The sequence below is a fragment of the Puma concolor genome, chromosome A3 (assembly GCF_028749965.1).
Source record: "Puma concolor isolate L17-30 chromosome A3, mPumCon1.1.hap2, whole genome shotgun sequence".
Lineage (NCBI taxonomy): Eukaryota > Metazoa > Chordata > Mammalia > Carnivora > Felidae > Puma > Puma concolor.
In genome coordinates this window covers 73,313,266-73,330,368 of record NC_141669.1, presented here as the reverse complement: position 1 = coordinate 73,330,368, position 17,103 = coordinate 73,313,266, and the positions used below count along the sequence as shown (strand labels likewise).

Genomic DNA, 17,103 nt, shown 5'->3' with positions numbered 1-17,103 from the left:
TCTGTGTCTCTGCTAGCTCTAATCAGGAAAAACTAAACATTACCTTGATCAACTTTTGCCTCCTTTCTTACTGGAGATTGTATAATATAATAGAATATACAAGAAGTTCAGAGATGAACCATCCTTTGCTTTTCAGAATACTGTTTTTTTCTTTTTTCTTTAAAGTTTATTTATTTTGAGAGAGCGAGAGCTCACACATGCGGGGGAGGGCAGAGAGAGAGGGAGGGGCAGAGACAGAGGGAGAGAGAGAGAATCCCAAGCCCAACAAGGGACTCTAACTCATGAGCTGTGAGATTACAACCTGAAGTGAAATCAAGAGTTGGCCACTTAACTGAGCCACCCAGGTACCCCAGAGTACCATTTCTTGATTTGAAAGAGAATCATACCTATTATTGAGGTTGTCACAAAGTTTAAAGCACCTGACTGAGTGATTAAAAAAATTTCTTCCTTCTCCTTTTAAGTGTTACTTTACTTTATTAATTTTTTTTTTAATGTTCATTTTTTGAGAGAGAGAGACAGACCGACAGAGGCAGAACCCAAGGCGGGGAGGAGCAGAAAGAGAGGAGGACACCAAATCTGAAGCAGGCTCCAGGTTCTGAGCTGTCAGTACAGAGCCTGATGCAGGTCTCTAACTCACAAACCACGAGATTGTGTCCTGAGCTGAAGTCAGATGCTTAACCCAGACACCCCTTTTTTAGTGTTATTTTAAAGAGGAAAAAAAGGTGAAAATGTGGGGGGCGGGGGGGAGTTTGAAATTATTAAACTCCTTTTGGATAGCCTTGTCTTAGAGTCATTACATGGTATATCTTAAATATCTGAAATACATTCTCCATGATTATGTTTGTTAAAATCCCAATTTGGGTTGGTAACATTGTAATTTATCAAACAATGCAATACTTCTGTGGAGTAAATACTGGTGGCCTGTATGTATTGCAAAATATGCCATATGAGTAATAGTGAGAAAAGACTAGAGTTAAAGTGAGACCTCTTTAATTTTTAACGATAGAGTAATGGATATTTATTGTAGAAAATACAGAAAATCTGAAGAATAAACTAAAAACTCCTAGAGATAACCATTATTAACATATTGATGTATTGCCTGACAGTCTGTTATGCCTGAGGGTTTCTTTTAAGTTTTTAAAATTTTTATTTTTATTTATTTTTTTCATTGTAAAAAAGTTCTGTTAAAGCACAGGGACAGGACTCAAGGGCAGAAAGGGCTGCCAGGGTTCCTATTTTTTTTTCTTTCTTTCTTTCTTTCTTTCAACGAAATTAGGTTTCTATCCTACTTATGGTTTTGTTTTCTCCCTTTTAAGGTCACCTTTATAAAGTCAGTGTACCAATTATGGTGACACAGACTTCTGGAAGAGCAAGTATTCTTCATCCAGTTCAGCAAGTATTTCAGCAGCTGGGACAGCCTTCCATGATACAGACCTGTGTTCCACGATTGAACCCATGTTCTCTCCAAGCAACTACTGAAAAATCTCAGAGACTAGAAACTGTGCCCCAGCAACCTCCAATTCTTCATTCTGGGGTAGTGCATAGGAAACATTTTGAAAATGCCACCAGTGATATACTTGTACCTTCTGGAAATGAGCGTGAAATCATGTCTGAAGCTCTGTTGAGTCAGCTGGAAAGCTCTCAGTATATCAGTGTTCCAGGTGTTATGTTTCCTCCACAGGTCTCTCAGACAGGTTCTCCTGTGGAGCCAGTGCTCCGTGTTTCAGCCAGCGTGACTCAAAATCTGAATGGTGGGCCCCTCTCCACGGGCCGACCAGGCGCCCAGCACCAGCACATGACTGATACTCAGCTTCATGTTCTTAAAAATAGGATGTTTGGATGTGATTCTTTAAAGCAGCCAAGAAATACAGAGGAGCCCAGCAGCCTGCCTGTCTCAGAAAAGGTAGTTCTATGTTCAGTGTAATGGTATTAGGGGATAGACAGTGGCTGGTGATTTGACATCCTGAGTATTTTTAAGCTGTAAGGTACTCACAAGTACATGTGTCTTGTTTTTTCCTCTAGAAGGTTGTTTATTATTCTTTTTAATATAGCTATCAGTTCTTGAAAGTATTCATGCCCAGCATTTCACACTTTGAATGTCAGTTAATGAACTAGAATATTCTTTATTTTTTTAATTTTTTTTTTTTTTAACGTTTACTTATTTTTGAGAGACAGAGACAGAGTGCAAGCGGGGGAGGGGCAGAGTGAGAGGGAGACACAGAATCCGAAGCAGGCTCCAGGCTCTGAGCTTTCAGCACAGTGCCTGATGCAGGGCTCAAACTCAAAAACTATGAGATCATGACCTGAGCCTAAGTCAGATGCTTAACTGACTGAGCCACCCAGGTGCCCCTAGAATATTCTTTAAAGGAAAGTGTATTTGTTTTAAAGTAATCCATTTTACCTCTTCCTTACATTGTGAGAATGTTTGTTTGCATATAAATTTAAAAGACCCAGAAATTCATCCTAGTAATTAAATGAATATTTTGAGGTAATTCATTGTAGTACTTAATACATAAGAGAGCCAAAGTATTTTTTTCAATTGCTCTACAAAATTTTCTGCAACTCCCATATGAAAATTTTCCCTTATCTTGCTAATATTTTATTTCTCTCTGCTTGCTGAAATACCAGTTAATATCTTTGGAAATTCAGACTACTAAAAAATAGCTTCTAATTAACTTTGCATGTGAAAAATAGGTTTGAATTATTAATTTCCAAGGAATTCATAGTGAAGGAAGACCAATTCATGGAGAATTTTGGATGGCAAAATTAAAAAAAAATCTTGCCTGGGCACCTGGGTGGCTCAGTTGGTTGACCGTCTGACTTTGGCTCAGGTCATGAAGTCACAGATCATGGGTTCAAGCCCCATGTCAGGCTCTGTGCTGACAGCTCAGAGCCTGGAGCCTGCTTTGTATTCTGTATCTCCCTCTCTCTTTGTTCCTCCCCCACTCATGCTCTGTCTCTCTGTCTCTCTCTCTCAAAAATCTTAAAAATTAAAAATCTTACTTTCTTTTTACAAATGTAAAATAGGTAATAAAGCTGACTCTGTTTATACAGTTTAGTGACCTATGACAACTAATTAAATGTTTGTGTCTCTAGCTAATAGTTCAGTGGTCTCTAGAACTGCTGTACAGATCTGTAGCAATGCATAGTTAAGTGCTACTTTAACATTTTCCTAGGGGCGCCTGGGTGGCTCAGTTGGTTAAGCAGCCGACTTCAGCTCAGGTCATGATTTCGCGGTCCATGAGTTCGAGCCCCGCGTCGGGCTCTGTGCTGACAGCTCAGAGCCTGGAGCCTGTTTCAGATTCTGTGTCTCCCTCTCTCTCACCCTCCCCCGTACATGCTCTGTCTCTCTCTGTCTCAAAAATAAATAAACGTTAAAAAATAAAAATAAAACATTTTCCTAGGTAGAAGGGAAGGATAAAGGGTGCAGTGAAGGGCAGTGGATGAACACAGGGACTATCAGAAACTGACCTGTTTGAGAATGTTTCAGATGTTTGATGAAGCCTGTTCAAAAGCTGTTAGCAAGTCTCTTTTAGCAAGTTGAGTTTGGGTTTAGAGTATAAAGATTAAAATGTTGTTTTCAGTATTTTTTTCATTCTATTTCCACATTATTTATAAAATTTAAGAAGTGTAGGCTAACCTCATAATTATGAAACATTTGTTTTTGAGGAAAAAAAATAACTGTGTATTTAAAATAAGTGTTTGTTTTTATCACTTAAAACTTTTGGAGGCACTTTTTGCCTGAACTCTGTATGAACTTTGCAGATATTTGGTGTGATGATTCAAGGACATACTCTACTGTTACGTATTAGATGTCACCTTGTACTTCTGATATGGGGAAATAGATTAGTTAAGGGAAATTATCAAGAATTGTTTAGGGGATAGTGGTCGAGAGCTTAAGTTGGAAGCCACAATAGGTTCAAATTCCAGAGTCACCATTTACAAACAAGCTATGTAATGTAAGTCTCTGAAATTGTTACAGTCCGTAAAGTAGGCAGGAAACCAGTCTCATAATTTTTAGAACTATCAGAGATGATTTGTATAGTTTTTAATAGCTCCTGGCACCACAGTAAGCTTTAGATTAGTGCTGTTGTGGTTTATGGGCATGTGATAAATTGGGTAACTTTCCGTATTAACTCTTTGGTTAGTTTTAAAAGAGAGCTATATTAAAACACAAAAATCCAGATAGTCAAAAGTATTTATTTTATAAGGTGTTTTTTTTTATTAATACTTAGTAAGGGACCTTTAAAAATAGTTATTAGTAATCTGGTAAAGTTAATGCTGATAAAATTTTCAGAATTATACATAGATTTTCTTTTTTTAAGTAGCTTTTCAGAAATTCTTATTGCTTAAAGCAAGTTACACATGTACAACTAAGTACACATATTTACTTGTCCTGTGTAGACTACCAAAGATGTAAAGTTTCCATGTAGGTTTATAGGTTTACATTCTTACTGTTGTATAAAATATATTCCTCACAATTTTCGATGTGCTCCTATTTTAAAGTGTGTATTACTATGTTAGGTTATTCTTCAGTGTGGGAATTTAGTTTTATAATCTCAGAATGCCATAGAGAACTAGAAAATGAGGTCTTTTTGGGAACTTCAAAAAGTAGGAGCAGAAGGAGAAATGGTAGGGTAATGTATCTTCTTTAATTCTTTTTTATGTCTTACCTGCCTTAGCATCATGCTTATGGTACCACTTCCAAATATCGTTACTTCTGCTGCCTTATCTTTTATTTATTTACCTGTCTGACTGCATCCTCTTACCTTCCTGGTGAGATCCTCTTTATGTCTTCCTCCTGTTTCCTAAGGTTCTGTCCTCAGACCATTTCTCCTCTTACCTACTTCATGTTTTCCTTGGGCAATCTCATGGATTATTATGGTTTTAACTACCACCTATTTGTTGATGACTGTGATTCTAACCCTGTTACTCCCTTGAGCTTCATTCTCATGTCTCTTTGCCTTCTAGACAGTGCTACCGGAGTGTTATTCATTGTCCCTCATCAGAGACACTGCATAGTACCACTGCCTAGCTGGTCTCCCACGCTAAGGATTACAATGACCTTTGCGCTCTTTGTTTCCCCCTATTCTCTTTATATCATGTGCTTTTTAAAAATTTTCTTTTAAATTGCTGCAAAATATATACAACATACAGTTTACCATTTTAACCATTTTTAGGTATACAGTTTAGTGGCATTAAGTACATTCATTGTTGAGCAACCATCACTACTGTCCATCTCTAGAACTTTTTCATTGTCTGACACCAAATCTCTGTACCCATTATACAGTAGCTTCCCATTAACCCCTCCATTTACCCCCTGATAACTTCCATTCTACTATCAATCTTTATGAATTTGACACCTCATAACTGGAATCATAAAATATTTACCCTTTTGTGATTGGCTTATTTTACTTAGCAGAAGATTTTCAAGGTTTATCCATGTCATAGCATGTGTCAAAATTTCATTCCTTTTTAAGACTGAATCATGTCATTTTGATAACTTATTTATTTATAACTTTAATACTAAATATTTCTGGAATCTTTTCCCTCTTCTCCATCTCTTGCTGTTGTCCTAATTGTCTCTCATTTGAGATAATGTAATAGTCTCCTAACTAAATTTTTAGTCTACAGTCTTTGCTTTTTTTTCACTCTAGTCTTCCCAGTCGATCCATTTTAGAGGTTAAAGGCCTAGGCTTCAGGGGTCCAAATTGTTGATCCCTTCTGTTTCCCTTAATAACTATGTGACTTGGCAAGCTATTGTTTCCTCACTTATAATAAAGGTAGTGGTGTCTACCATGGAGTCACTGTGGGAGGATTGCAGAAGATGATCAGGGGGAAGTGTTCAGCAGCACACTACCTAGCACATGGTTGTGTTCAGAGCATGTTAGCTATTATCTTATAGCTTCTTATGGCTGCCAGAGCTTTGCCCAGAATGCAGCCTGCTATACATGTCACTGATGGCTTATCGCCTACAAGGTAAAGTTCAAGCTCCTTAATGTGGTATGCAGGGACTTCCATGTTCTCTCTCTGCCAGAGTTTCTTAGTTACTTTTCCTTCATTTCATGGCTACTACTTTGGTAGGAACACCAAACTGTAATTCTCTGCTAACCTTGTAGCCTACCTCTCTCTCTTGCTTTTGTTATCCCCTCTGCCGAGTGCCCGAATCCCCCTCTTTCCCCATCCTTCTCTCTGGTTAATGACTGCTTATCCACTTAATACTTCAGAAATTTTACTTCAGTGCCTCTAGACCTACTCCCTCCCCCTTCATTTTTGGATTGGTTATATCTCTTCTGTGTTCTCACTGCACCTTAAGCATGTGTGTGTCATAATGTAGTTAAAAGATACTTTAAAGTGTCCTGTTTGTACTGAGAGGTACATTTTATTAATCTCTGTATACATAACACCTAAGAATATATACACATTCATGTATACTAGAATATAAGCTTTTATTTTTTTTGTTTTATTTATTTTTAAAGATAAAAATGCACATATGTTTATTTTTTGCAACTATAGCCTTTCACATTTTGATGCCTTGTAGAGTATGTATTCTTCAGTTTGTTTTCTTTCTTTTTTCTTTCTTTCTTTCTCTCTTTCTCTCTCTTTCCTTCCTTCCTTCCTTCCTTCCTTCCTTCCTTCCTTCCTTCCTTCCTTCCTTCCTTCCTTCTTTCTAATTTATTGTCAAGTTAGCTAACATACAGTGTATATACAGTGTGCTCTTTGGGAATAGATTCCCGCGATTCATCACTTACGTACAACACCCAGTGCTCATCCCAACAAGTACCCTCCTCAGTTCCCATCACCCATTGTCCCTGCCCCCCTGTCCCTCACCCCTATCAACCCTCAGTTCTCTGTATTTAAGAGTCTTTTATTGTTTGCCTCCCTGTTTGTAACTATTTTTCTCCCTCCCTTCCCTCATGGTCCTCTGTTAAGTTTCTCAAATTCCACATATGATTGAAAACATAAGATATCTGTCTTTCTCTGACTGACTTGTTTCACTTAGCATAATACCCTCCAGTTCCATCCATTTTATTTATTTATTTATTTATTTATTTATTTATTTATTTATTTTTTAAATTTGTTTTTCAACGTTTTTACTTATTTTTGGGACAGAGAGAGACAGAGCATGAACGGGGGAGGGGCAGAGAGAGAGGGAGACACAGAATCGGAAACAGGCTCCAGGCTCCGAGCCATCAGCCCAGAGCCTGATGCGGGGCTCGAACTCACAGACCGCGAGATCGTGACCTGGCTGAAGTCGGACGCCCAACCGACTGGGCCACCCAGGCGCCCCTATTTTTTAAAATAAGCTCTGTGCCCAATGTGAGGCTTGAACTCACGATTCTGAGATGAAGAGTTGCATGCTCTACCAGCTGAGCCAGCCAGGCACCCCTAGAATTAAGCTTTTGAAGAGAAAGATCTATGATTACTTGATTTGGCTTAGTAGTTTTCAACCCTGGCTAAATATTAGAATCACTAGAGCATTAAAAAAATAATGTTCAGGCCTACCTCAAGGGATTTGGATATAATTTGTACTGGAATGGAGTCCGCTCATTAGTGTTAAAGAGCTTTCTGAGGTGTTTGTAATAATGTAGTTAAGATTAAGAACCACTGATTTAGCTCACAGTCAACATATGAATGAAAAATGGATGGAGTGAGGGAGTTAAAAGAATATATAACTTTAAGAGCTTTATTTTTTCTTTCAAATCCATTCTGATACTCCTCTGAAAGGTAAAAAGTCATCGTTATTTGAATTCAGAATTCAGTTAACTGAGCAAATATTTTTTGAGTCACTATGTGTCACTCCTAAATTAATATCTCTAAATCAAAGATTTTTCAACAAGATATGTGATATTTTTCTTTATAGAAAAACCAGTTTAACAAAATAATTTTGTGTATTTGTCAAAAGATGTTAAGGTATATTTCATGCCAAGTAAGAGTGGAGTGGCATGGGCTGTCACTGTACATGGTCAGGTAATACATAATCATTATTGCCACCACATTATGGTAAATACCTGGATTAAATTTCTGTTAAGAATTAAAGAGGATGTGCCCTGCCATTATGATTATAGGCAATTCAATTTCACAGAGTTTAGTTTGAAAATGTGAAAAGAAAGTGTGTTGGATCTTAGGTTTCTCTTGTTCTATATTTATCATCTCAATAGGTATGAAGTTCTATCAGTCCTTACTAGCCATTGGAAAAATACTGTTCTTTAGAAGAAAACTTGAAAGTGTTGGAAGCAGGATTGGGCAAACAGAACTTGATCTTGAAGCATCTCATGCATTTGTTTATTGTGTACTACCCAGGCACAGAAGCCATATACAATTGAAGAGACCTTGGTGAAACTGAGAATCTTAGAAATTATTGAGCTGGTTTGTTTTATAGAGAGAAAGAAAATGGAAGCTGTGCCTCTGTCAGATGACGTCATGTGAACTAGAATGGTTGACACTTCTTCTCATTCAGCTGGAATTCATAGAAGAATCAGCAGTAATTTGCCTTTAACATTCAACAGGATAAAAATATGAATGCTTCTCAGGGCAGCTAGCATTTGATTTTAATCATCATTTGCACATTGGCACCATCAAAAGAGTTGCTATCTTATGAAACATTATTATTATAATATTTTTCTTAGCACAGTTTGGTACTGTCTAAACTGATGGAGCTTCTGAGGTGGTTGGCAACAAATGGTTTTGCTGCTTCAGTAAAGAGAGCACTGCTATCTATTTCAGCACATGGCATACATTAATGCTAAGACACAGCCAATAATTCTAAGAGAAGTCTCATAGGCTGCCATGAAACTCAAATACATTAGAGCGAAAGTATTGAATTATTGCCTTTTCCAAGACCTTTGTCAAAAAATGTGGGCAAAATGTTAAGTTCTTCACACAGAATTTTTCTGGCTTTTCAAAGGACAGTGCTTGAAATTGTTAAGTGATCCCAGGAGAGACCTTGATTATTTTTGAGAGAGAATGAAAACCCCCTCGTAACAGTTTGACAGGGAGAAGTCCATTGATGATCTGTGTGGTGGATGTTTGGCTATATGAAAGGCTTACATCTTTCTATTCATGATCCTGCAGTATCAGTTTTGGATGTTGCTACGAAACTGCTGGCTGTTTGGTCAAATCACCACCTTAGGAGATTAGAGTCAGATAAGCACACGAACTTTGCTTGGTGGAAGTGCTTCTGTGAAGAAGTTGAGAATGACAAAACCCTTTTGCAGTTACTGATATTAAATTTGGATTTGTAATCTTACTCCTCTCCCAAAGTAAAGAGGACCTTACTGACTTAAGTAAAGTTTCATGATGCTACATTAATTCAATCAGAAGAGTCCTGGAATCTTTAATATTTCTCAATAAGCCTTAATATTCATGAAAAGTACTCTGGGAGCTCTGATTGCAACAGAAAGATGTTGTGGTTTGAGGTTCCCAGTACTTGTCACTATTAAAACAAAAGAGCCAATTCCACTATGTGGTTTGGGCCTAGTCCTAATCATAATTTACTTAAAAAAATCAGATTTTTTGAGGTGGAATTAACATACAATAAAATTCACACGTTTTAGGTACACAGTTTATAGTGTACGCTATGAATTTTGAACAAACCTGGGAAGTTACATAACCAGTACCAAGCTGAGATACAGAACATTTCCATCACCCTAAAGAGGTTCCTCATGCCCGTTCATAGTCCGTATCTTCCCTACCTCCAGTCCCTCTCAGCCACTCACTGATCTGCTTTTTTTTTTTGGTATAGGCTTGCGTTTTCCAGAATGTCAAGCAAATGGAATCCAACAACATATAACTTCAGTATAATACATTTGTGATTCATCTATGTTGTTTATATATCAGTTGTACCACAGTTTGTTTAGTCCTTCACCATTTGGACATGTGGATTCTTTCCAGTTTTGGGCTTTTGTGAATAAAGCTTGTCAAAACATTTATGTGCAGGGTTTTTTTTTTTTTGTTTTTTTGTTTTTTTTTTTTTTGGGTGTGGATGTAGATTTTCTTTTCTTTTGTGTAAATACCTAGGAATGGGATTTCTAGGTAATAATGATACATATATGCTTGTAAGAAACTGCCACAACTCGTTTTCAAAGCCATTATATTTTCACTAGCAATGTATGGTAGAATTTTGCATTTCTCCTAGCAATTTATAGGATTTGTAGTTATTTCACATCTTTGCTATTCTATCCTGTTTTCTGGAAAGGAAAAGTTTGTGATTTTGATGAAGTATGCTTATTTTTTCCTTTTAATTTCTGCTTATGTATCTTACCTAACCAAAGATTGCAAGGATCTCACATGTTTAAAAAATTTTATAGGTTTTACATTTAGGACTGTGATCCATGTTGGGTTAATTTTTGTATATAGTACAAGGTTAGGTTCTTTTGTCTTTCGCATATGAATATTGTTTTAGCATCACTGTCTGAAGCTCACTGAGTGTCTAAAGCATTTCACCTTTAATGAGAAGCAGTAACCATATGTGTTGGTTTATTTCTGGACTTGGTTTCATGAATTCATGTGTCTTTTTCACTCATACCACACTGTCTTAACTATCATAGCTTTATAGTGTGTCTGGATGTCAGAGAGTACAAGTCTCTTTGTTCTTTTTCAAAGTTGTCTGGTTATTCTAATTCTTTTACATATAAATGTGTGAATGAGCTTGTCAATTAAAAAAACTGTTAGGACTTTGATTTGTGTTGTGATTTGTGTTGGATCAAGGGAGGAATTGACATCACCACAGCGAGTCTTCCAGTTCATAGATACGACACATTTTCTATTTATTTAGGTCTTGACTTTTGTCATTAATGTCTTGTAATTCTCAACATGTGTGTATCATATGTATTATTTTTTATTTAAGTATTTTATGGTTTTAAGTGCAATTATAAATAGTACTAAAAGACACTATCAAGGACAACTTTATTCATATTTTATGCTTTATTTGCATTGCTTTTAAAAATATGTTTTTAAAGGTAGTGTTATTGACAAACTGAAAATTCCATGGTTTTTTATGTATATTGCCAGAGGTTGTGCCAGTTTTCCTGTTACCAGCACTCTGTACCACTCTGTTTTGTATTTTATTTTATTTATTTTGAAGTTTATGTAATTGATTTTGAGAGAGAGCATGTGTGCAAGTGCACAGGGGAGGGGGAGAGAGAGAGAGATACTCCCAAGTAGGCTCCATGCTGTCAGCAGCGCTCGATGTCACAAACCATGAGATCATGACCTGAGCTGAAATCAAGAGTCAGATGCTTAACTGACTGAGCCACCCAGGTGCCCTGTGTATCTCATTGTTTTATTACCTACTTGACAGTTCATTATCACCATTGATTTTTTTTTTCCTCGTAAAAATTTACCATTTTAACCATTTTTACCTGTGTACTTGAGTGGCAGTAAGTGCATTCACATTGCTGTGCAACTATCATCACCATCCATCTTCAGAACATATTTGCTTTCCCAAATTGAAACTCTATGCCTATTGAATAATAACTCCCCATTCTTCTCTCACCCCATCTCTGGCAGCCACCATTCTATTTTCAATCTCTGAATTTGACTACTTTGGATACCTCATAAGAGTAGAATCAGACAGTATTTGTCCTTTTGTTTCCCTTGTCACTTAGTATAATGTCTTCAGTGTTTATCCATGTTGAATCGTGTCAGAATTTCCTTCCTTTTTATGGTTTAATCCTCTGTTATATATCTCTATCTATCTATCTATATATTTTTTGTTTATCCATTCATCTATCCATGGACACTTGGGTTGCTTATACCCTTTGGCAGTTTTGACTAATGTTAATGTAAACTTGGGTGTACAAATATTTTGAGTCTCTGCTTTCAATTATTTGGGGCATATAGCCAAGTGTGGAATTGATGGATCCATATGGCAATTCTATTAAAAACAATTTAAGGAACTGCCATACTATTTTCCATAGCAGCTGTATCATTTTACATTCCTACCAGCAGTGCACAATGGGTTCATTTCTCCACATCCTCACCAGCGCTATTTTTTCACCAGCATTTTTTTCCCTTTGATTATTGCCATCCTAATGGGTGTGAGGTGATATCTTATTGTGGTTTTGATTTGCGTTCCTCTAATTATTAGTGATATTGGACATCTTTTAATGTGCTTTTTGGCCATTTGTATATTTTCTTTGGAGAAAATTCTATTCAAGTCCTATGTGCATTGTTAAGTCAAGTTGTTTGTTGTTGTAGGGTTTATTTATATATTCTGTATATTAACTCTTTATATATGTGGTTTGCCAACATTTTCTTCCATTTTGTGGGTTGCCTTTTTACTCTGTTGATAATGTTCTTTAATGCACAAAGGTAAATATTGTTGAAGTCTATTTTATGTATTTCCCCCTGCCCCACCCCTTTTTTACCTGTGCTTTTGGTATCATATCTAAGGAATATGATTCCCAGGTCCAATGTCATGAAGATTTTCCTCTATGATTTTTTTAAAGAGTTTGATAGTTTTAGTTCTTATGTTTAAGTCTTTAATCCATTTTGAGTTAATTTTTGTACGTAGTGTAAGGTAAGGGTCCAACTTCCATTTCTTTGCATGTGTTCCCAGCACCATTTGTTGAAAAGATGCCTTTTCCTCTTGAATGGGCTTGTCACTGTTGTCAAAAATTATTTGACCATATATGTGAGAATTTGTTTCTGGGCTCTTTATGCTATTCCATTAGTTTGTTGTTTTTCTTTATGCCAACACCACCCTATTTTGACTACTATAGTTTTGGAGTAAGTTTTAAAATCAGGATGTGTTAGACCTCCAACTTATATCTTCTCTTTCAGGGTCTCTTGAGATTCCATAGGAATTTTAATATGGATATTCTATTTGTACAAAAGATGTTATCTGGATTTTGTTAAGGTTTGCAATGAATATGTAGATGGCTTTGGGTGGTATTAGCAATATTAACTCTTTTAAATACATGAACACAGAATATCTTCCCATTTATTTCTGGCTTCTTTAATTTCTTCCAGGAATGTTTGTAGTTTTCAGTGACCAAGTCTTTTGACTCCTTGGTTATGTTTACTCCTAAGTATTTTATTCTATTTGATGGTATTGTAAATGGAATTGTTTTCTGCATTTCTTTTTCAGGTTTTTATTTGTTAGCGTATACAAATGCAGCTGATTTTTGTGTGTTGATTTTTGTCTTTTGTGACTTTGCTGAATGCATTCATTAGTTCTATTATATTTATGTGTCTGGAATCTTTAGGGTTTTGTACATAAATGAAGTAGTACATAAATGAGATTATCTGCAAACAGATAATATTACTTTTTCCTTTCCAGTTTGGATGCCTGTTATTTATTTATTTTTCTTGCCTAATTGCCCTAGCTAGGACTTATAGTACATTGTTGAATGGAAGTGGCAAGCATGGGCATCCTTGCTTTGATCCTGATCTTAAAGGAAAAGCTTTTAGTTTTTCACCATGGAGTATGCTGTTAGCTGAGGATTTCTCATAGATGGCCTTTATTATGTTAAGGCAATTTCCTTCTATTCCTAGTGGTTTTTTTAAATCATAAAATAGTGTTGAATTTTGTCAAATGCTTTTTCTGCATCAATTGAGGTGATTGTGTGTCCCCCTCCCCCATCCCCATTATGTGAATATATTCTATTACATTGATTGATTTTTCATATGTTGAGTCATCACTGCATTACAGGAGTAAATCCCACTTGGTCATGGTGTATGGTATTTTTAATGTGCTGTTGAATTCTGTTTGTGTTAGTATTTTGTTTAGGATTTTTGAGGATTGGTGTTAATTCTTCTTTAAACGTTTGGTAGAATTCTCCAGTGGGGCCATCTCATTCTGGGAATTTCTTTGTTGAGAGATTTTTGATTACTAATTCTATCTTCTTATAGATCTATTCAGATTTTCTATTCATGATTCATTCTTGGTAAATTGTGTGTTTGTGGGAATTTGTTTCATCTTGGTTATCCAATTTGTTGGTATACAGTTCATAATAGTCTCCCATGAATATTTTTATAGTATTATCTCATAATTGTTTTTATTTTGGTAAAATCAGTAGTAAAGTTTGTTCATTTCTGATTTTAGTTATTTGGGTTTATTTTTTTCTTCATCAGTGTAACAAAAAGCTTATCAATTTTGTTGATTGTTTTTAAAGAACCAACTCTTAGTTTTGTTGATTTTCTCTATTGTTTTTCTGTTCTTTATTTATCTTTGCCTTAATTATTATTTTTTCCTTCCTTGAAGTAGTTTTGGGCTTTGTTCTTCTTTTTCTAGTTCCTTCCAGTGGAGATTTAGGTTGTTAATTTGAGACTTTTCTTCTTTTTTAGTGTGAACATTCATAGCTATAAATTTTGCTCTTAGCACTGCTTTTGCTGCATCCCATAAATTTTGCTATGTTACATTTTCATTTTTATTTGTCTTAAGATATTTTATATCTTAAAAGACTGATTTTTTGTTTTGTATTTTTTCAAGTTTTTATTTAAATTCAAGTTAACATATAGTATAATATTAGTTTTATGTGTAGAACTTAAGTAATTTATCACTTACATACAACACCCAGTGCTCATCACCACAAGTGTACTCCTTAATACCCTTCACCATTTAACCCATCCCCTCACCCACCTCTTCTCCAGCAATGCTCGGTGTGTTCTCTGCAGTTAAGAGTGTTTTCTGGTTTGCCTCTCTTCCCCGCACCCTCACTATGTTCATAAAGTTTTGCTTCTTAAATTCCACATGAGTGAAGTCATATGGTATTTGTCTTTCTTTGACTGACTTACTTCACTTAGCATAATACTGTGTAGCTCCAACCACATGGTTGCAAATGGCAAGATTTCATTCTTTTTTATGGCTGAGGAATAATCCATTGTATGTATATATATCACATCTTTCTTCATCAGTGGATGGACATGTGGGCTTTTACCATAATTTGGCTGTTGACAATGCTGCTATATATGCGAGGGTGCTTGTATACCTGCAAATTAGCATTTTTGTATCCTTTAGGTAAATACTTAGTAATGCAATTGCTGGATTGTAGGGTAGGTCCATTCTTAATTTTCTGAGGAATCTCTATATTGTTTTCCAGAGTGGCTGCACCAGTTTGCAATCCCACCAACAGTGGGTTCCCCTTTCTCTCTGTCTTTGCCAATACCTTTTGTTTCCTGTGTTGTTAATTTTAGCTATTCTGACTGGTATGGAGTGATACATCATTGTAGTTTTGATTTGTATTTCCCTCATGTTGAGTGATGTTGAGCATTTTTTCATGTGTCTGGTAGCCATCTGGATGTCTTCTTTGGAAAAATGTCTGTATCTTCTGCCCATTTTTTAACTGGATTATTTTTTAGGTGTTGAGTTTTATAAGTTCTTTATAGATTTTAGCTATTAACCCTTTTTCAGATATGTCGTTTGCAGATATCCTTTCCTGTTCCAAAGGTTGCCTTTTAGTTTTGTTGATTGTTTCCTTCACTGTGCAGAATCATTTTCTTTTGATGAAGTCCCAATAATTTATTTTTGCTTTTGTTTCCCTTGCCTCAGGAGACATACCTAGTAAGAACTTGCCTTGGCCAATGTGTTCTCTTCTAGATTTTTAAAAAAAAAATTTATTTATTTATTTTTAAATTTACATCCAAATTAGTTAGCATATAGTGCAACAACGATTTCAGGAGTAGATTCCTTAGTGCCCCTTACCCATTTAGCCTATCCCTCGTCCTACAACCCCTCCTGTAACCCTCAGTTTGTTCTTCATATTTATGAGTCTCTTATGTTCCCCCCTCCCTGTTTTTATATTATTTTTGTTTCCCTTCCCTTATATTCATCTGTTTTGTCTCTTGAAGTCCTTGTATGAGTGAAGTCATATGATATTTGTCTTCTCTGACTGACTAATTTCACTTAGCATAATACCCTGCAGTTACATCCATGTAGTTGCAAATGGCATATCTTCTAGGATTTTGATGGTTTCCTGTCTCACACTTCGGTATTTAATCCATTTTGAATTTATTTTTGTGTATAATGTCAGAAAGTGTTTGTTTCATTCTTTTGCATGTTGCTGTCCAGTTTTCCCAACACCATTTGTTTAAGAGACTTTTTTCCATTGTATATTCTTTCCTGCTTTGTTGAAGATTAGTTGACCACCACATTAATAAAAGAAAGAATATGAAACCTGTGGTTCTCTCAATAGGTGCAGAGCAAGCATTTGACAAAGTACAACATCCGTTCATGATAAAAACTGTCAACTAAGTAGGGATAGAGGGAACACACCTCACCATAACAAAGGCCATATGTGAAATAACCCACAGCTAATATCCTTATTGGGGGAAAAATTGAGAGCTTGGTCAGAAACAAGACTAGGATGTCTATTCTCACCATGGTTATTTAACATAGTTTTGGAAGTCCTAGTCTTGGCAAGCAGCCAAAAAAAAAAAAAAAAAAAGAAATAAAAGGAATCAAAATTCACAAGGAAGAAGTAAAGCTTTAACTATTTGCAGATAACATGATAGTCTGTATAGAAAATGCAAAAGGTTCCACCAAAAAATTGAGAACTGATATACGAATTCAGTAAAGTTGTGGATACAAAGTCAACATACAGAAATCTGTTGCATTTCTATACACCAATAATGAAGCAGCAGATAGAAATGAAGGAATTGATCTCATTTACAATTGCACCAAAAACCATTGGATACCTAGGAATAAACTTAACCAAAAAGGTAAAAGATCTGTACTCTGAAAACTGTAAAACACTTATGCAAGAAACTGAAGATGACACAAAGAAATGGAAAAATATTCCATGCTCATGGGTTGGAAGAACAAATACTGTTAAAATGTCTATACTACCCAAAGCAATCTAGACATTTAAAGCTATCCCTATCAAAATATCACCAGCATTTTTCACAGAGCCAGAACAATCTTAAACTTTGTATGAAACCACAAAAGACCCTGAATAGCCAAGGCAATCTTGAAAAATAAAAGCAAAGATGGAAGCATTACAATTCTGTACTTCAAGCTATATTATAAAACTGTAGTGATTAAGACAGTATGGTACTGTTACAAAAACAGACACACAGATGAATGAAACAATAGAAAACCCAGAAATGAACCCACAACTATATGGTCAAGATTGATTATTTGTTTATTTCTTGTTTTTG

At 35.7% G+C, this 17,103-nt stretch overlaps 1 protein-coding gene across 1 annotated transcript in view; it reads left to right on the top strand.

Annotated features, from left to right (window-relative positions):
• GTF2A1L (general transcription factor IIA subunit 1 like) overlaps positions 1–17,103 on the top strand; it is a 42,916-nt gene that overhangs the window by 14,229 nt on the left and 11,584 nt on the right. Inside the window, exon 6 of the mRNA XM_025932131.2 lies at positions 1,317–1,903. Within this exon, the coding sequence (XP_025787916.1) occupies positions 1,317–1,903 (587 nt within the window). The remainder of the gene's footprint in view (positions 1–1,316; positions 1,904–17,103) is intronic.